The sequence below is a fragment of the Diadema antillarum genome, unplaced genomic scaffold (genome assembly GCF_040938485.1).
Source record: "Diadema antillarum isolate AM-2024a unplaced genomic scaffold, OU_Dant_1.0 scf00000029, whole genome shotgun sequence".
Lineage (NCBI taxonomy): Eukaryota > Metazoa > Echinodermata > Echinoidea > Diadematoida > Diadematidae > Diadema > Diadema antillarum.
The window spans coordinates 7,649,077-7,669,908 of NW_027270918.1; the positions used below are offsets into that span (position 1 = coordinate 7,649,077).

Here is a 20,832-nt window from a genome sequence, read left to right on the forward strand (position 1 = left end):
CCCTACTGTGATTTTCCCCGTAATAAAGATGCGATAAGTGCTGAATAAAAGAATAAGTAAAAGTTGCTTTTTTTTTCTCGAGTGATTTAGAGTAGAATTCGGCGGCGAATCAAAATATTCTAGTTGAGACTGTGATAAATGGACTGCAAATCAGACAATAGGTCCTATCCTAAAAGCTTCACCGAGATTTGCTGCTGTTGTTGCTGAGCCCGGCCTGTTATTTTTAAGGTGCGTGCCATTTAAGTATATATACTAAAAATCTACATGTATAGGCCTACTGGCATCTTGTTTCATTCAAAGAAAATTAATTCAAATCAATAAGGGAGGGGATAAAAGCTACGCTGCACTATTGCCGCAATTTTGGAGATACTGATTCTTTGTGTTTACTTTTGACTTGTACTATCAGAATAATAATGTACTAGTTCTGGAGTAGACTTTATCCAGAGCACGAGCTCGGAGGTCGATCAAGTCGCTCGCATCAAAGAGATTTTCCCCAGGAGGAGAAAATCTCTTTGCTCGCATCTCACTTGTGGTACAGTGTATGTCGCCCTCTTTGGTCCATAGTGCGAAGAGCGCGACTGTCGTTCGTCGACTCCTATCCTGATACATTTACTGCACGTAGCTAACCATAGGCCTAGGTTAGTGGTCTTCACGTGTTTGGCAAGTGGATGTTGCACGCGTGTACAAAGTGTGTGTGACTTTACCCAAGCACCCGAACTCCTTTTGTAAGACAGTGAGTAATTCTGCGAATATTTGCATTTATGCGAGCTTGTTGTGATAAAGTGTGTGTATTATTCTGTATAATTCTGTGCTGTTCTTTCAGACATGGCTCGAGGTAAGCGTGGATCGAGAGGCCGGGGCCGCGGGAAACCTGCGCAGCAGGACGCGGATGATGCTGAGCCTGTTGAGCAGGAAAACATGGCCGACGAATCAGAAGAAGTAGAACAAGAGCCAGTAGAGGTAGAAGACGCTACCCAACAGGAGGACCAGGATGATAAAGAGGAGTTCGATGGTGATGCAGGAGGTAATATCAAACGTGTTTTTTTTTTTTTTTTTTGCTAGAGAAATGAGTAAAACGAACTGGAAAAAGTAAGTTTAAACTAAGTAAGATTACAAGAAGTTGATCGAAAGATCGGTCTGTAGGCCCTACTGACTGTAGTTTACTAGTGTAGTGTATCTTGTCACTCATCAGGGATTTTTAAATGTTGTAAGACAGGAAAATCCGTCTGTCCAGAAGAGTTTTTTAAAAGCATTATTTTACTCTTACTCGCCCTCCTGCGTAGGGGATTCCCAGAGCTACCAAGTCTCACGCATTCTGCGTGAGACTCAAGCATTTAGGGGCCATCTCACGATCTCACGCATGCATGGCACCCATTTTGCTCACGCATCGGGCAAAGTCTGCAACTTGGGCCTATAATAATGAGCATAGCTCAAAAGATTAAATTGATAGTTGCAAATGAAGGTATATTTCCCTTTTATCTTTCAAAATAAGTAAAAAATAGTCACTTAAGTACATGCACCTGATCGCACCATTAAGAGCTAAAAATTGAAAAAGCTCCCTACCGTGGGAGGGAAAAACCCCTCCCACACCCTCGCTCGCGCGCACATTAGCATGCCGAGATGCCGAGTCATGAAAATCTCACTCATAAAATTTTTTTGAACTTGGCATCCCTGGATTCCATGAAGCCAGACGTACATGTAGTCTCCGCAATACATATCCGTGACAACAAGATACAGACTGATCTTTCGGTCAAGTCGGGGATATGCTCCGCAGAGACTGTCTTGCTTCATGAAATCCGCTGATGCAGAGGAGGGCCGTGGAAGTCAACAAATGATAAAAGCTCCCCCTGACAGACAGATTTTTCTGTCTAACCAAGGAGGTTTAAGAGTTGGAATTCCAACTGGCTGTGATTATTTAAACAGTTGTCAGATTTCTATTGATGTACAAAAGAATTTCATAGGTGCATTTAGCCATTTTGCCTTGATGATGGATGTTCGACGCTGCCATCTTGCTGAGCAATCTGAAGATTCATTTTGAACGTTAACATAAATATTAACCATATTTTGGTTATTTGTTTATTAATAAATGAAATGAAATTTCACTTAATGATAAAGCATGTAAAACGAAATTCAATCCCGTGCAGAAATTTGTGCAAAAGTGTAATTCAGAGCTGTATCATGTGAAAATGTTTAAAACTGCACCATCCTGGAAAGCCGGTTTTATCACTTTTCCACTTAATTTCCACAAATAAAACTAACGTGGAATAATCTTCAAGTATAATCCTTTATTGATAGATATATCAGATTAGTGCCCGGGTATGCCCAGTCGAGTAATTTTCATCTTTATTTTGAATTCAGCATTTTTTGCGCAATTTCTATTCGCACATCCTCGTGTCCACCTACCTTTTATAAGAAGGGATTGCAAAAAGTAATTACCATCACAAAGACATATCTTCCTTAGAAAGTGACTGGTGATTATGCAATGAGACACAAGTCAATTGTCTTCCTATCTGTTTGGCACATGCATCAAATATTTTTGAGCGGCGGCATCGAACATCTACATGTAGCAAAGGAAATAAGACGGTTGTGACTCCACTCTCTTGAACCTCCTTGGTCTACTACTCCTGTTGACTGCCAAGGCCTGTCACGCCCAAGGGCCTAGACTAGACTAGGTCTAGTGCCTAGGCCTTCATCATCTTTTTTTTTCCATGTGTTAGATATTTACCACGGTATTGCTTAAAATGAAATAAGTCGTTTGTTCAGGGAACTTCTATCAAGTTGTAAGTTATGCTTACTTTGTCTACGGGGAAATTTCTTTATGTTTCAGTTTATGCATGTTGTACATTACTGTAAAAGTGGATATTTTTGCGCAAATAATTTTTCGTGCTTGGTCTGGTAAAAAATGTTTCACATGTTTTTAATTCCGCGGAATTAAGACACCAAGTACAGGAACGTATGGCAAGCAAAAATATTTGTGTGATTTTATTTTCGCGCTAGTTTCTGGTTGCGCGAAATGCGCAAAAATTTCAACACCGCGAAAATTTCCACTTTTACAGTCGCTGAAGGATCATGTCAATGACTTGCTGACAACTCACAATATTTGGAATTTATTTGAACATGGTGTGCCATAGTCTACGTTGTACTATGCTGATTATTGATCTTGTTGATATGAAACAGAAGTTATGTTTTCACTTTATAAGTCAAGTAATTCTGGAATTCTAAGGTTTTATTGATTTAGATTCCAAAAAGAAGTAGCACAACAGTTTCTTTTGACTTGCCGTTTATTTTTGCAGCTTTAGGAGCTTATTCAGAACATTTCATTTACTGCAGGCTCAACATGTAATTTATTTTTCCAGGAAAAAATTTACCATTCTCAATAAAAAGTCTTGATAAAGACAGTGGAGAATTTACTTGACTTCTAATCTATTGCTTACCACGTTCTTGATTTCCCAAGTTATACGAGATTTTGTTAAATTCTGCTACAAATATGTTTACAGATCTATTTTCTTTTCTTTTTTTTTCATTTTCTTTTCAAATTGCTGCAGAGTCACCTACAAGTCAAGAAAAAATGGAAGAAGAGGATGCACCTGAAGCACAAGATGCCGGGGAAAAGGACGCTAAGAAAGAGCAAGAGTCTGCTGCTGATAATAACGGATCTGCGAAAGAAGAGGAGACTCCCATGGAAACTCAGACTTCCGATGGAAAAGAGCAAAATGACGCTCCTGCCGCAGAAGTCGAGAAGGTAGAAGATGCAGCTACGGACAGCAAAGCAGACGAAGCGCCCAAGGAGGACAGCTCAGAGAAGAAGGAAAAGAAAGACGATTCCTCCGGAGCGGCCAAGAAAGAGACGGAAAAGAAGGAGAGGAAGAAGAAGAAAGAGCGTACCCGTCCTTATGAGCTGGAGAAATACTGGAAGGCAGTCAACATGAATCCTGCTGACTTCACTGGATGGACATATCTTCTGCAATTTGTTGAACAGGAGGTAGGAAAATGTGTATTAAAATTTCAATCCAGATTGCTGTGTTTGTTCATCAAATTTTTTTTACATAAGATGGTTTTATGCAGTGGCACTTGCACTAATGTTCTTTTACTTACACACACACACACACATACACACACACACAAAATGAAAATACATGCACATCATGACTGCCATATGGCTATTGCTCTCTGAATTAGAAATACCTCTATTCAATTTGTACACCCAGGCTCCACCTACTGTATCCACTATTGTGGGAGAGTAATATTTGAATATTCAACGAAGAAAGATTTTGCTATTTCTCTCTTGTTGGAAAGAGTGTCTTTGGTGTAAAAGCTAGTATTCTTTATTGGCAGACTAATTCTAATTGCAATATAAGTATCAAATTTTAATATTCTGTACAATCAAAAGTGAGATGTAAAAATATTTTAACACTAGGCAATATTGTTTTGTGAGTAATAAAAGGAATGTAGTGGAAAGAAAAGCAAGAACATGCTACATACACTACAATTTTTCTGCAGCTAGCAGATGTTTGTTTTAATATGATTCTTAATGGCACATACAGAATAATGAACTTAGCTTACCTGAAGGGACACTTCCAATCTTATTGCTATCTGCTATCATGTGGATAACCTACAATGTACTTGAAAATGATTTTCTTTTTCTCCATTTCAGGATTACATGCCCTTCTACCGTGAAGCCTTCGATGCCTTTTTTGAGCATTACCCATATTGCTATGGCTACTGGAAAAAGTATGCTGATGCGGAAAGGAAGAAAGGTTCAATGGACAATTGCTGGGCTGTAAGTTACAAACCAACCTTTGTCTTGCCTAGTCCTGTTTTAATGTCCCTGTGGAAGTCACCGTCTTCAACGTCTGTGAAACACACTTGATATTCCCTACCGTGGCAAAGCTTGGAAGGCTTTTCTCAAGAGACTGCAATCAATTGTGATGATTTGATCAGGATTTATTAATAAATATCTCCCGCTATTGTGTATGATATTGACTTTGACTCATAATTTGTAAAAATCAGAAAAATGGCAGTAGAGTTTTTATCAGGGAATAAATAATGCATGCCTCTTTGCACAGCTTTAAACAGCGTACATGTATGTATTGCCATTGAATTAAGTTCATTGGTATGCTACTGCTTTAATGCAAAGGATTATATTTTTGCCAGTTTTTAAAAACCTCCCTGGAGGTGGTCTGATTCAAGATCGATATTGATGGCATTTCATTCGGTGGAATGTACGAAACATTGTGGAGTTAAAGACTCTAATGATGCAATGCCTCAAAAGTGTAATGATACGAGAGCCCAGGCTGTTTCCAAGAATTTTAGTATTGAATTTTTATGCCACTGAAATTGCTAGGCATCATGTCATACGACCAATATGTTATATAATTTGATCAAATATTCATTTTTTATAAATATACATTATCAAAGAAGTATCGTCAACTTCCATGTATCTAAAGAATTGATGACACAAATCCCTATTTAATTTTCTCTTTATTTGTGAAAATCATGAACATACTGTAATATGAAAAGACTGTTTTACTTAAAACTTGCAACACATGCTGTCACTTTCACTTCACAGGTCTTCGTCTGAAATCCTAGGTATTTATAGAGTGCATTAGGTGGGGGAAAAGAAAAAAAAATGGACCTCTTCTCAAAGCCCAAACTTTCCAGAAACAATCAGTGTTTGTATATTCATGGAAGGGAAGAGCTTTCATGAAAGCGTATGCTCCTTTTCATGGTTGAATGCGCGCTATTTTTGCCTAGAATTAGCCTACATTGATGCCTACTGTTGGCATGATTTTATTCCTCGCCATAGAACATTTGCTGGTGCATTTGCTGGTGGAAGTTTTGTGCGAGAGAGAGAGAGAGAACATGTATCCATGCATAATCAAGCGCTTCACATTTTGATATGCCAGCTACGTTGTATGTTGCTGTGCAGATGGTTACTGTTTGTGTCAGCGGTGGATATACAGGAAGGTGAGTTTTTCTGCGTTTGGTCCTTATGGTCTCCAAGTGATCTGCTGTTCAGCAGTGAGACTGAGCCTCCGTCTGTTTTTTTTCTCAGTGTATTAATTTATGCCTATTTGTAACTAAAGCAGTTGTACCTTTGCCCTCCACAGGAGCCGATGTTGAGAGACGTGAGTAATACTTGTGAAAATGAACGCAAACTTCGAGCTGTAGCGATGTTTGTGCTGATCTCGTGTTTGCACCAAGTTTACTATCTCTATGAGTTGCCAGTAAAAGCCAAACTGGCATTTTAGGCACTGCTCTACTCCATGCCAAATTATATTTAAAAAACACTGGTTGTCTCTTGGAAAATGGGCATATTGAGAATGAAAGTCCTGTGGTGTAGCTATCCAAATTTGGAGCTTTTTTTTTTTCTTTTTTCTTTTTTGATTTTGTTTAAATGGACAATTTTGAAGAGACTAAGCGAGGACAGCTGGTCATTGCCAGGATGACAGGTGACCGGAAGAGATTCGTCTATGACATCTTGTCGACTGTCCAGCAGGAGATAAAATCAGGAGCAAAGGTTGAATTGAACTATGAGATTACATGATTGTTATCGCTTTCTTGATACGGACCGTTGAGCCATTTCTGCTGTATTATGCAGCAGCTGGAATGTATTGTCTTGTTATGTTGGTTATATTTTTCCTTGATTTCTGTATATCCTTCTTTTTATATATTTGTCAGAGGCATTCGTTCTCTGTTGTGCGGGACATCCATTGCCGTTTATGTGAGAACAAACATGCACGTAAGCGTGTCGGGTTTGTGGTCTGTGTGTGGAGTGGCGAGCATGACCAGATTTGAATGGGTGTGAGCTTTCGCTGTGTTGGGTGTAGATCGGCACATGGTGTCCCATTGGCCTGGACAGGGTGTAACGCTCCCGGGCTGTTCCGTTTGTGTTTGTCAGGTTTTCAAAAGAGGTTTGGCATCGATTCCTCTCAGCCTGGACCTCTGGCTCCACTACATCAGCATTTCCAGCCAGAACATACCAAAGTCTGATGAGCAACGAGCAGAAAAGCTCAGAGAGTAAGCCTCCTGGTTCTATTATGTGTTTCAGTTTGTTTACTTTAAGGATAGAAGGGTAACCATGATAATGACAAACCTCATATGTGACCGTGCACCTCAAAACGAACATAAAGTTGCACACACTGATTTTGCGTGAGGACTGAAAATAAGTGAAATGGGTCAACCTAGCCGAACTTGGCTTTATCATATTTCTGAAAGAGCGGGTCTTCTTTTATATTATGCTAAAATTTGGTATCATAAAACGGGCAGGAAAGTGTGTTTTTTAGCAGTTTATCTGGAACATTTTTGGTAGAATAGTGTGATTAGGTGTGTCTTTAGAATCCTTTTTTCATTTCTGAAAAACTTTGTCCACACTCTTCACTTTCAACTCTAATAACTTTTGAAAGGATAGTGCTACTGCTTTGAAAGTTGGCATTAACTATGGACAGAATGTGTTAATGAGGCATGCTCAATTTCAATTCAATCTGATAATCCCTTCATTGTTGTTACTCTGGTGGTTTACTTCCTGTTTTTGTCCCATTCATCGCACAGCCAACACGGTTTGCTAAAGATTAAGCGCTTGAATAGACACTGTACTTTTCTACCTCTTTTCTCAGTTCACACTTTTCCTGAGTTTGTGCTTTCTTTCCAATATTTAGATAGGTTAAGAGAGTCCATTTGATTTGAGTTATACATCATTTTAAAGCTTAAAGTCTGCTCTTTCAGAATATAGTCTTAATTAAAAATTCAGGTCTGGCGACTTTTTGTTTGTTTTGAGGTGCAGGGTCACATATGCATTGCTGCCTAGTGCACTATATCAAAACATAGCTCTCACATTATATGTGGAGGTGATATCTTATGAAGATAATGTTTAGCTGTAATGGCATAATGTTCTTTTTCCTCATTTGACATTTCATTAACTTGCTTTCTGCATTGTGAATCATCTGTATACAAGACCAGTGCATACATAGATTAGCTTGCTTACTCAAACAATGATTGGTGTAATTGAAATAATAAAGCTACCCTTAAAAATTTTATGCCTCAGTTGTTATAACTCCTATGTTTCATTTGTAATGCAATATTCTGGATATTCACTGTGACATCCAGCTCTGTTACAAATACTTGAAGTGGTGCAAACTATAGCTGCTGCGAATTCTTGTTTTTAACCTGATAGGCTCTACGAACAGGCAGTCGCTGCTGCAGGCATGGACTTCAGATCGGACAAGCTGTGGGACCAGTACATCAATTTTGAGAAGAAGGACCAGAAAGACTGGAAGAAAGTCATGCAGCTCTATGACAGACTCCTCAAGATCCCAACCCAGCTCTACCGACACCACTTTGACAAGTATGTAGCAGAAACATGACTGTAAAGCCAGTAATGTTCCAGTGCACTTTAGTTTCATGAATTTTACAAGAGCCAAGATTCGCAAAATTAAAATGCACATGAAAGTTCTTGTCTGCACCATATGCATTGAATTCTAGTGGCAATTTGCAAAAAATTTCATGTTGCGAAAATATCTTGCTTTGTAGTATGTAGTGTACATATTGAAAGCTCAAAGATGACCAAATTTGCAAGAACCATCGAGGGAACACTGATTTTAGACTCTACTTTATGTACCATATATTTAGCAAGTCTAATTTTTCGTGAATTCGGACTTCCTCACATTTTAGCTAGTGAATAAATTGTTGATCGTGGAGTACAGCAATGGATGAAAAAATGTTCATGTGCATGTTGCATTCATCATGGGATCAAAGTTTATATATTCATGTCTTATTAAATTTGTGCATAGCACCTGACGCATGAAATTCATGAAAATAAAAACCTTGTTAGAATTTACAGCATCTAATCGATTCCAAGGAAGGAATATGACAGAGCAAGAGCAGATTTTCAGCTTTCGTTATTTGGAATGCGTTGTCTGCATTATGATACCATCTTTGCAGGATGAAGGAGTTCATTCAGTCCCACATCCCCAAGGAGTACCTGGACTTCGATGAGTTCCTCAGTCTGCGCGAGCAGGTGGTGGCCGAAGCCGACCCCCAAGAGGCGGACGATGACGAGGGAGGGGCTCCAGGGGATGATGCTCCACCGGGCGAGGAGGGTCCGCCCGGAGAAGATGCGCCTCCTGGTGTCTCCACATCCTCCTCCAAGGTTACTTTCTCACCATCTTCTGTTGTTCCGTAATCCCTGCAGAATCTCGTTTTTACCTTGTCCCACAATTCTACAGTAGATCCATGTGCTACTTCCAGTTGTTTGCACGTTCAGTAGCAATATGCATTTATTCAATGCTTGTTGCTTCAAAATTGATCGATTCTAAATTGCTTGTGAGTCCACTGTACAGTGCACTCCCACTATAATGAACACGGTTATAACGAAATTTCCTTTAAAACGAAGTAAAAATTACGGCTGCAACGTTATCCTCTCTATGTATTTCTGTTGTTTATTTGTTCGGTTATTTATAACGAAATTTCGATATAACAAAAAAAAATTGTCGGTCCCAGGGACTTCCTTATATTAGGAGTCCACTGTATCGATAATGATAAGCATCAGCTAATACATGTAGCAAGCATTTTCGTTCGTTCATGCGGTGTGCTAGCAATTTCTGTTGTGATATCGACTGGGTGCAAGTAGGGGCCAGCTTTACAGTGCATTGATTGCATCATGTGATGTATCTTAACAGAGCATCCACCCAGCAATAGATTGCAAAAATGTTGTCCTTCTATGGAGCCAGTAGAAATGTGAATATATGTGACATACTGTAAAAGTGGATATTTTTGCCTGACTAATTTTTCACGCTTGGCCAGATAAGAGAAGAAATGTGAAAATTTCCACTTATACAATATGTTTATGAGTGGTATATTTGTTACCCTGTATATAGCCCCCCCCCCCAAAAAAAAGTCTTGGACTGCTGGTACAATGCAGGAGACAGAAATTGATGTGCCCCCCCCCCCCCCCCTTGTCTTGCAAAGCACCTTGAGCAACTTATGTTCACCACAAAATTGTGCATGTTAGTATCATTGCAGCAGATAGCTAGATCTCTCAGCTTGAAACACTTCATATTTGTTATCGACTTTCATTTCAACTTTGACTATATTCATATACGAAATAACGTTTCTATGAAACTTTTGCTCCCTCTATTCCCTTCACAGGTGATTGAAGGTGAGAATAAACTGATCCAGGAGAAAGTCATCGAGTCTCGGCGAGCAGTCTTTAGGAAGACAGAGCAAGAAGTCAGCAAGAGATGGGCCTATGAAGAGGCGGTAAGCATAAAGATTACAACAGTCTACCATTTTGCCATTTCCTGGTATATTATTTTCCGTGAGGGTTAAAAACAACTGGTGCTTCAGACCATAAACGTGATCACTGTCAGTTACGAAATGGAATCTTATACACACTGTATGCAAACAGCAGCTGGTAAGCAGTCTGTCCCAACTAAACTGATTATAAAGGCATATGTGCATCTCTTCATTGTGTCAAATGTTGACTCTTTTCAGAAGTATACTTGCAATTCTTGTGAGATGTGACCAGTGATTGTCACATCAAGATGAGAGCTGGATTTTGCATCCTGTTCAGTTATATAGAAGGCTCTCTATAAACTGTGAGTGACACCTGCATGCGGGACATACACATCATGAATTCTTCATGTCCATCATTAACCCGCTGAGGATGAGAAGATTTTGCTATGACATGCATTTCCCATAGACATCTGCCCGAGTATACTTGGGACTAGTTTTCAACGGGTTAAGAATGAAAACATAATACACATAGATGAAAGAAACAGATGGTAGAATTGCACTGTCGTTAGTATTTCCCTTGAATATTTCTTCTAGTCTATCCATTAGACTATAAAAGCCTTCCTGATTGGGACATTATTATTGCTCATTGAATGTATGTAATACGCTTTCTCCATGGTAATTTTTATGAAATTCCCCTGATTTTTACATTCGCATGCTGGCTACCAAGATGTAGCCGACGATTACTTTAAACACCTTTACTAACGATGACATTCCAGATTCGTCGTCCATACTTCCATGCCAAGCCGTTGGAGAAGGGGCAGCTGAAGACGTGGCGTGAGTACCTGGAGTTTGAAGAGAGCACCGGGCAGCATGAGAGAACGGTGCTGCTCTACGAGCGCTGCCTCATCGCCTGCGCCCTGTACGAGGAGTTCTGGCTGAAGGTTAGTGCCAGGCGCCGCGATAATGACATCATCCTAATGTTATTTGTTGCACAGAGCAAGGCTGTGAATCAAGAGAAAGTGTGATGATTCATGTTTTAGGAATGTATGATTAGTCTTGCCCAGGCAAGCCTTACCTGCAGCTACACCTTAATCTCAGTCGTACTGCTCTTTGTCCGTCTAAGTCTGACGCCACGTTAATGTAAATTGAATGTTTGATTTTTTCATTACTGTTGGCAAAAGTTTCATATGAACCATCAGTGACATTTTGAGATGGGGACTTGATAGATTAAAAGTGTGCACATGGGTACCTGGTAAGATGTAATTATTAGAGATCATTGAGATCCCCCAAAAAATAATGATATAAACATGAGTCAAAGGTTCTCTGTTTGTAATGCTGCCTATCTAGTAAAGAATAGGTGAGAGATAAAAGCAAAAAACAAAAACAAAAGAGGGAAATAAAGATTCTCTAATGACTTCATCTTGAATAGACTGTGTTTGTATGTGTTCACGTTTGCATTTTTTGCAGTATGCAAGGTACATGGAGAAGCAAAGTATCGAGTCTTCTTCTAAGGTTTTCAAACGGGCATGTGATACGCATCTCCCATCCAAACCAGCCATCAACATCCAGTGGGCCGCTTTTGAGGAGAAAAATGGTAGGTAGTAATATGGTATTGTAGCCTGCTGTGATCATTAATTGAGAAAAATAACTGATTTCTAATAAATGTTTGTATGAAGAATGATAGGACTGTGATTGGTTCAAGGTCAAGGTGACCAATTTTTCAAAAAAGATGAAAATATTCAGCTTTGATGAAAATCTGAAGCATTAGTGGTACTGGAAATGGGTACACATTCAATTCCACCTCAAATGTGTGTTCATGTAGCCGGCCTGTGGGTAGACCTGAGTCATTACCCCCATGCGCCCCAGGAACCAAATCTTTACTTCTAAAGAGAATAAAATGAAAGCAGTGCTCTATTTGTGCAAAGAGCAGTGTTTACTTTGTTTCAAAGTCTTTTAAACAAAGGGAAAGTCAAGCCTCGTAAGAGAGTAAACCACAATAAGGGGAAGGACAGTAGAGTGCTACAAAGTGAAGTCATTGATAATGCACTACTACTGGATGCATCCTGACGTGATTTGCCAAGTGTTGCTCACATGCAGATATGTGGATCCTTTTGTCGTCTAGGCAACATGGACAAGGCGAAAGAGATCCTGGAGCGGTTGCAGGAGAAGCAGCCCGACTCTGTGATGATCCGTCTCGAGCGCATCAACTTTGAGAGGAGGCAGGGGGACAAAGAGAAGGTCATCACCCTCTACAAGGGATGCATCGATGACGCCAAGACGGCGACAGGGCAGTCCTTCTTTGCGAGCAAACTGGCCAGGTTCTACCTGAAGGTATCTACCATGTGGCAACAGACATTTTCTTCTCCGAATGAGTGATATACATTCATGTCTCATGTGGTAATGCCAATGCTATTGACTCTATAATTACGCCAGTGCCCTACTGCAGTTTGTCGAAGCTACTTTAGGTTTAATCTGTTGATTGCTCTGTTGGGTCTTCCTGGGGGGCATTTCAGGAAGCATTTTGTCCGACAAAGTTGTTGGACAAATTTGCTCTCAGCCAATCAGATGCAAGGATTTCCACAGCTTGTAAAAGTTAGTCAGAAAAATATCCGACCAAAATTCTTCATGAAATGCCCCCCTGATTTTGATTTTTTAATGTTGACAGCCCCAATAAGGCTATTGTTTTACAAAACAGATTGATGGGGATTGAATAATCTCCTAGGTGCATTTACAGTCAAAATTCAGGACTTGCATTGATGGGCAGGGAAAGCATACTGACTTTGCCAATCACAAACAAAGTGTAGTCACATTTTACTAGCCTCAAGGAAATACAGGTGGCTGTCACACTTCAGAAATGAGGCTCAGAAGATGTGGAATGATTTATCTTCAAATCAGTGAAGACATGTGAATATCTCATAGATGTAACAAGAATGTTTACATTCCTTCAAGATGTAGAGACATTTAATGAAAGCATTATGCCTTTATTCCCCCCAGATTATGGGTGACAATGACATGGCTATTGAAGCACTGAAGGAGGTACTGGAGCAGAAACAGGTATGGTGACAAGAGAACAACCTTGTTTTCATTTTTACTTGCAATTTGAGATTTCATCAGAAAAAAAAAATGATTGACACATTTTTGTGGGGGGAGGGGAGATAAGATTAAGTGTAGGTTAAGTGTTGATACTTGATTCAATATCTTTTTCTAAACATAACTGAGTTCTATAAAAGGTCTTTCACATTCTTGATTCATCAATAGATACTTGACATTATATGTGCAGACTTCGCATTTTAAGGAAAAATGTTTGAAGTGTTGCTGCGCTGCAATGTTTTGAAAATCCTCATTTAAAAAAAAAAAAAATTGTTATTAACCCATTGAGGATGAGTCCTGAGTATACTTGGGCAGGGGTCTATGGGAAATGCATGTTGTAGCAAAATCACCCAGTCCTCAACGGGTTAATCATAACCGCAACAACAACAACAACAAAAATAAGTTGAAATGCAAGATAGAGGTGGTGATGCTTATTTCTTTTCTCCAAAAAGAAGTGAAATTTTGGAATATCTCTTGAGACATGTGTAGTGAGTGTCATTAAATCTTTTTTCCCTCTGTTCGTCTGCAGGTGAGCCCTATACTGAGGGAGCAAATCTACACACAGATGCTGGACATCGAGTACCAGCGGCAGCCCGTCAGTGAGGAGAAAATGACTGAGATCTTCGACGCTGTCCTCGCCAGCAACGTCGGGCAGGACGTCAAGATCCAGTTTGCCCAGAGGAAGGTCCAGTTCCTGCAGGACTTCGGCATGAATCCAGTCAAGTGAGTTCTCCAGCATTCCTAGACATGACGGAGAAAGTTGGATATATAGTCACCTCCATTCGCATCAGAGAAACTTCTGCCTTTTGTATTGTCGCAACAAGAAACAGCAGCCCTGAGATTTGTGTTTGTTTCTGTCATTACTGATGCAAGTCCCCATCAGTCAGTGATTTGCTTCAAGGACTAATCTGTACTTACAAAGAATAAAATCTTAAGGCACACATTAGAGAACACATTTATTCTATTTACCTGAGTGCTCAGAACAACTAGTATGATTTTTCAAAATGGCTGATTTTTATTACTCCATATTTCCTGTATGACGTATAAAGGTACAAGTTCTACACCATGTGAACCCACCCGGCTGTGAACTCTTAAACAAGGAATGTTCGCATGCATTTTGATTTTGCAAGATTTGCAAAATTAAATTGCACGCAAAAGTTCTTGTCTTCTAACATATGCATTGAATGTCAATGATAATTTGCAAAAAAAATCATGATGCGAAAATATCTTGGTTTACAGTATACTGTAAAAGTGGATATTTTCGCGCGATTAATTTTTCACGCTTGGTTGGGTGAGAAGAGTTTATCAATTCCGCGGAATCAAGACACCAAGTACAGGAGCAGACGGCAAGCAAAAATATTCGCGTGCTTTTATTTTCACGCAGGTTTCTGATTGCGCGAAATGCGCGAAAATTTCAACACCACGAAAATTTCCACTTTTACAGTACCACTTTCTAAATTAAAGCAGAAGATGCTTTCTTTTGAAATGAAGATGAGAGTGACCATGGCGATCTTGTCTCTTTTAGGACTCATGATGCGGTTGAAGAGCATCAGAAGTTGGTCAAGAGTCTGACGTCTGGAAAGAAGCGATCTGCAGAAGCAAGGTATGTCGTCTCCATGGTAACTCCTCCCTTCAGAGTGACTTGGCTTTTACCAATATGTAAAGCTGTTTCTACTGTCATAACACCCAGTTCTCAGTCCTGCTATCTAGTGTGTAGCAAGGTCCCCAGCTAAGTGAGGTGTCTTTTCATCCCTGGGGGACTGGCAAAATAGTCGTAGTGTAGTAACAGTCAACCTTGCTTAGGTCGACCTCACATAAGTTGAACAATCGCCCAAGTCAAAGGTGTTTTCAAGTCCTCTCGTCGTTCGTTTTCATGTAATTTAATCAAATAGAATTTAATAAGTTCTCTCAGAACAGTCATAAAGAAACACACTAATGTACATGATTCAGCTACTTTTCATGAACTTTTATTTTTTGCTTACCAGCCTAACACATTGTTAGTGATGATGCACATTTTTTTTTTCTCCTTTTTTTTTGTGTGTGTGGTGAGCAAAGCAATCAAATCACTACCCATCCTGACATTGTGAAACCTGTAGTTTCAGCTTGATTTAGATAAGTATCTTGCTCTGAAATGTGCCATCTGAAGATTGATGAATGATAAGGTCACATTTATGTGAAACATAATTTCAAGTGTATATGATAAAAGTAATGATTATACAATTACTACAGTTGTATTCTCTTGTCCTACCCCTTAAATACTTCCATAATTGGCTGAATCAATAAATTTAGCCCCAAAGATAATCTGCAACTACATTTTGAATTGAATCTGTAGTCTTTAGATATGAGGATGAAAATATAAAGCAAAGGTCAGTCATCTGTGAAGATTTGAGAGAACACAGATATGTTCTGTTAAGGAAGGTGAATAAGTTAAATTAGCAGTTACTGTTGATGCTGTTCTCTCGCAGCGGGGATGCTTCATCCAGCAGCAATCAGTCCTCATCCGGTGACTCCAAGAAGAAGAAGAGGGCTAGTAGCCCCAGTGGACAAGGTCAAGGTCAGGGTCAGGGTTCCAACAGCCAGGGATACAACGCCACCTCCTCCGGCTACAACTACAACTATGGCTACGGGGCCCAACAAGGAAACCAGACCACACAGGGCCAGGGCCAAGGCGGGGTGAGTTATGTAATCAGCAGTAGCAAATGATTTTGACAATCTTGCACAGAGAGTTGGGTTATTTGACCATTTATAGTAGCTATTTTTTAAAGGCAGTCTTATCAAGGAAGAGTCAGTTATGTGGTTTAAAAACTTAAATGTCTGTCCAACATTTTGACAGTGAGAGGTGAGTTATGTAATGAGGGGTGGCAAATGCGGAGAGGAAGGATGTGTTATATACATAGTAACTAGCAATATGCTCAACATACTACTGGAAAGTAAAAGAATATGTGGCAATCTGTCTAGTGACATTAAAGGGACTGTACAGTACTGGTTGAGGTAGGGATTCATGTTTTGAACATTACTAAGTGAGATAATGAAAAGCCTCTTATGAAATATGAAAGAGCATGTAATTTTAACCCTAACTAGGCCGGAGGGGGGGCCTCCGAGGCCCCCCCCCCCTCGACGTTTCGCGCGATGTATCGCTATCGTGAGAAGCTATCGCCGCGACATTTCATGACTTTTTTCTTTCGAGTTTCCCGCATCTTTTGACACCAAATTTGCGATGTCCGGGTGCGCGGTTCCGAAGTTGCACATAGATATGCACGTGCATGTCAGACCCAAAATTGCTCAAAAACGTGAATTCGTGTACAATTTCAATGCAAACTGTGTTTACAGGCAAATTTCATAAAAGCATTGTTATTTTGGGGTTTTATTGATCAAAATCAATTAATAACATATTTTCTTGTTCGGAACAATGTCGCGGACAAATTTTATTGAAAAAACAATGAAAAACATAAAGTCAAAAAAACAACGAAATACATAAGAAATTCAGAAAACAATGAAATACCTAGGAAATTTTTTCTGATTGTGCAATTTTTTTCTCTTACATTTGCTAAGGACACTAAAAAGAATATTTACACAAAAAATGTGCCTGTATTGAGCTTTATTTAGTGATTTATACCAAATTGTTTGATTTCATGCATCATTATGCATAAATTAGCATAATTTAGTGTAAATGATTATTTTTGAAAAAATTAACTTCATGGTACTTTGGATTACATCATAGGCAATGTGTGTGCCAATTTTCCTCGCGATTCTACCTAAATAGCCCGGCCTAGTGAGGGTTAAGAAGGATTCAACGTTTATTTGATGAAAATTGGTTTTCACATGGCTGAGATATCCAAAAAAGTGCTGATAATAAAAGGCGACATGCCACAACTTTATTAGGATCTCTTTGTTCCACCTTGTTTTTGGATATTTCAGCCATTTCAAAACCGATTTTCATCGTATAAACTTTTGATACTCCTTAGAACTGCATGCTCTTTGACATCTCATAGAGTGGTTTCTGAATATCTTGCAAAATGTTACAAGCTAAATCTACACCTCCACCAGAACTGTACACACCCTTTAATGCATGTGAAATAGAATTTCTATCATTCCATGATTAAAGATCTGAACAGTCCGAAATGCATTTGATCAGAAGTCTATAAAACTTGTCATATGGTATTCTATTTCTCTGTCAGACTTTGCGCTAACACCTTCAGGTGGATTGCCTGAGTACTGACAGTGCAACTGGAAAGGTACTGTATTCTGTTGAATGTTTGTCGTGAAGAAAGTATAGTGATTTCAAAGTTTAGGCCACTTTGCTACGAGAAAATAGTCCCATTTCAAACGGTACCCAGATCCCCAAAGTCAGAGGACGATCAGGGTTAGGAGTGATACCGTGCTTACCGGAGTGTTAACAAAATGCATGGCGAAAGTGAGCGAATATATTGCCGACTACTGTCTGAGTTTTTGTCAGAGAAAACAGCATCCATTTTATGTCCTCGTTTATGCAGGTCGCCAACATGCCCTACCCACAGACCTGGGGAAGCTGGGGACAGTACTTCCAGCAGTAAGACACCCTTGATTGGAACCTCCTCCCCTCCCTCTCACTTGCCTCCATGGAGCTCAGTGGTATACATTACCATCCCCCCCCCCCCCCACATTGGCTGATGGTTCCTCATCGCTATGACAACATACAAGCCAGTTTCTGCATCCGTTGTCATTTGGCTAGCCCAAAGTGTGTGAGTAGAGTGTGGAGAGTGAGATGTGGTATTCACTATTAGATCTGATTACTTCTCACCTCGCACATCCATGTAACTGGAACGCACACAGTTTTGATTATTTGTATTATATTTTGTGTCGATGAAGGCTTTGTATAATATGCAATGTTTTAATAATTCATGCTCTTGTTGCACCAACTTTTGAATCCAAAAAAAAAGAAGGTCTGCAGCCATTCAATGCTTATCCACCTGTATAAAGTTCATGATGGTGGTATCACAAGTTACAACCTCCAATATTTTTGTCATGTACAAAGTTTGTACATATCTAGATGCAGACACATTCAAATTGGTGTTATTGTTTTTGGTTTTCAGCTTGTTTTACACCAACCTATCCAGATGACGTATTTTACTTGTAAGAAATATTGATTGAACAGAAAGCTCACCAAATTGTTGTTATTCACATCTGATTTATCTTGTCACCCTGTAAGGACAGGTTTTTATTTTTGGTTCAAAATTGACCAGCTATTTGTCTTTATGTCGTTAGTGATAAGTCGATAATTTAGATGAATTCGCCATAAAGCTTGTATAGGACTACCCTCATTTGACAGGTAAACTACTTATGCAGAACTTCAGTAAATCCTCTAGACAATCTGTTTAGATTGCAAGTACACATGTATCAGACTTCTTGCTGTTGTATTGGGTTTTGCTTACTTTGACTTCTTTGTGAGGGAAAAGCTTTGAAAAGTGCGTTAGTGCAGTTATCTTTGCCCCATTAGCAATTTTTCCTGTGTCCAGCAAAAACTTACTTTGATGATTTGGTTATCAAGTTTCCAAATTGTATCAAATGTATGGGAGATGGATAAATTGTGCAGCATTTCTCTGTACATAGCATTACATTTGAAACTGCAAGGATTTTGTTTTTAGTTTTAGATTCTTTCTTGCAGCATATGGAAATGACACACTAAGCTACAGCTACATTTTGATCAGTTATGTTTTCCTGCATAGCTGTCTGGATGTACAACCTTTCAAGACAAACTTCTTGTGTTGTTAATGCAAATAGAATCTCTCAAAGTGTGTTGGGTGTCAGGTCTTTCTGTTTATTTTTGTTTTGTACGAAGTTTCAGGTGGTACGATGAAACATGAGAAATAATTTTTGGCGATGCATTGTTGTTTCACCGATGTATTGCAGATGCTTTTTGCATTGCTTGTAAAAGGTTTCATATGTACAGATGACGAATTCACTTGCTTTAATAAGATTAAAATTGCAACTGATCAATTCTCATGACAACTAAATGCTGAAGTATGTGAAATGTTGTGAACTGACTACATACAAGGTATGTCGTTTGAAATGGTTACTTTTATGAGACAAGTACAACATTCTGTATGTGTTCGTTCCACACGCATTACTCATGCATGGATATGTATATAGAGCTTAATAATGAGGAGCTGTTCAATAAATTTCTTCACCAGTGTTATGTCCCACATCATGATTGGAATAAATGTTTTGCAACAAAATGAGATCGTTTGCCTAGTGTCTCATCTTTGAGCATAGTATATTTTCTTAAAGGGAAGGTGTACTAGAACTGCAGCTACATTTCTGTGTGAAACCCTGTCCGATTCAGACGTATCTGACGTTTGCATACATTGGTCTGTGTAAGTAGTAGAATGTGTGTTTTGTGTGTTGACCAAAAATACAGTGTTCATAGTGTTTGGATAAATGATGACTAGATTTTTGCTCTATCAACTGTGTTATGTTTGTTTGTTTGTTTGTTTGTTTGTTTGTTTTTTGTTTGTTTTTTGTTGGTTGGGTTTTTTTTTTTTGGTTTTTTTTTGTTGGTTGGTTTTTTTTTTTTTGGGGGGGGGGGGTGGGGGGTTTAACTTCTGGAAGGAGCAAAGGTTGACTTTGTATCTGCATATCTTTAGTGTTTGGATTATCATGAGACGATTTTCGATAGAATGTTGGTGGGTAGTATGCTGTAACAATTAGAGGAGATACTGTAATTGTGGTTCTCTTGTCTGAGATAAAGGTTCAAAGGTCAAGCTAAACTTCCAAATTTACTGTTAAGATAAATTTAGAATCATACAATGAAAAAAAAAATAGTTACAATGTATGACACAGGGTTACATTCTAATGCTTGTGGACTAGCTTGTTGCAAATTGCATTCACCTTCGTGAAATGTGTAGAGTTGTCAGCCAATATACTGCACATCAGTCTACATCATATTTGCAATTACAGTACGGTTGTATATGTTTAATTTTATTTCGTTTATTTCCATATCCAAATCCTATAGAATTATAGCAAAGTAGCATTAACAATTTGTACAAGGTGAAATATGAAGCAAATGCAAATAAATTGTACAAACAATAGTACAGTGTGTAACAAAAGTATAATACATGTACATACAGTGTATACAGCATACATATGGCGCCATGTGCGCGATTTTGTCTTCTTTTTTTCTTTTTTCTTTTTTTGAAGGGGCGGACATTGGTGGTGATCATTGTTTTTGTTTTTTTCTTGAGCGTTTGCGTGTTTGGTAATGATTGTGCGATGCAAAAGCTGATTTGACGTAAATTGTATATATGCGGGATGCTAACGGAACGCGACAAATAAGACATCGATATAAACATGTAGTACATTGTGGTATGATATGATATGACAGTCTTCACGTCATAATCACTGATCTCAATTGTAGCATTGGACAGTTTTGCTGGTATGTATCACATGTCCTCTGGTGCGTTCCAAGGCTTACTGTAATTCAGTCTCCACCCGACTGCCTAGCCTCTTTCAGAGACACTTACGTTGTTATTT

At 39.0% G+C, this 20,832-nt stretch overlaps 1 protein-coding gene and 1 long non-coding RNA gene across 2 annotated transcripts; both read left to right on the forward strand.

Moving 5' to 3' along the window:
• Positions 1–825: 825 nt before the first annotated feature.
• LOC139737471 (pre-mRNA-processing factor 39-like) lies at positions 826–15,830 on the forward strand. The gene is made up of 14 exons (XM_071648149.1): positions 826–1,024; positions 3,546–3,982; positions 4,655–4,780; positions 6,902–7,020; positions 8,174–8,344; positions 8,941–9,148; positions 10,147–10,257; positions 11,010–11,174; positions 11,701–11,827; positions 12,356–12,564; positions 13,228–13,287; positions 13,853–14,046; positions 14,849–14,942; positions 15,789–15,830. The coding sequence occupies exons 1-14, from the start codon at positions 826–828 to the stop codon at positions 15,828–15,830; spliced, it is 2,262 nt and encodes a 753-aa protein (XP_071504250.1).
• An 8-nt stretch (positions 15,831–15,838) lies between these two features.
• Positions 15,839–19,541, forward strand: LOC139739220 (uncharacterized). Its single transcript, XR_011711501.1, has 2 exons — positions 15,839–15,996; positions 17,817–19,541. It is a non-coding gene; the product is annotated as an uncharacterized lncRNA (long non-coding RNA).
• The last annotated feature ends 1,291 nt before the right edge of the window (positions 19,542–20,832 follow it).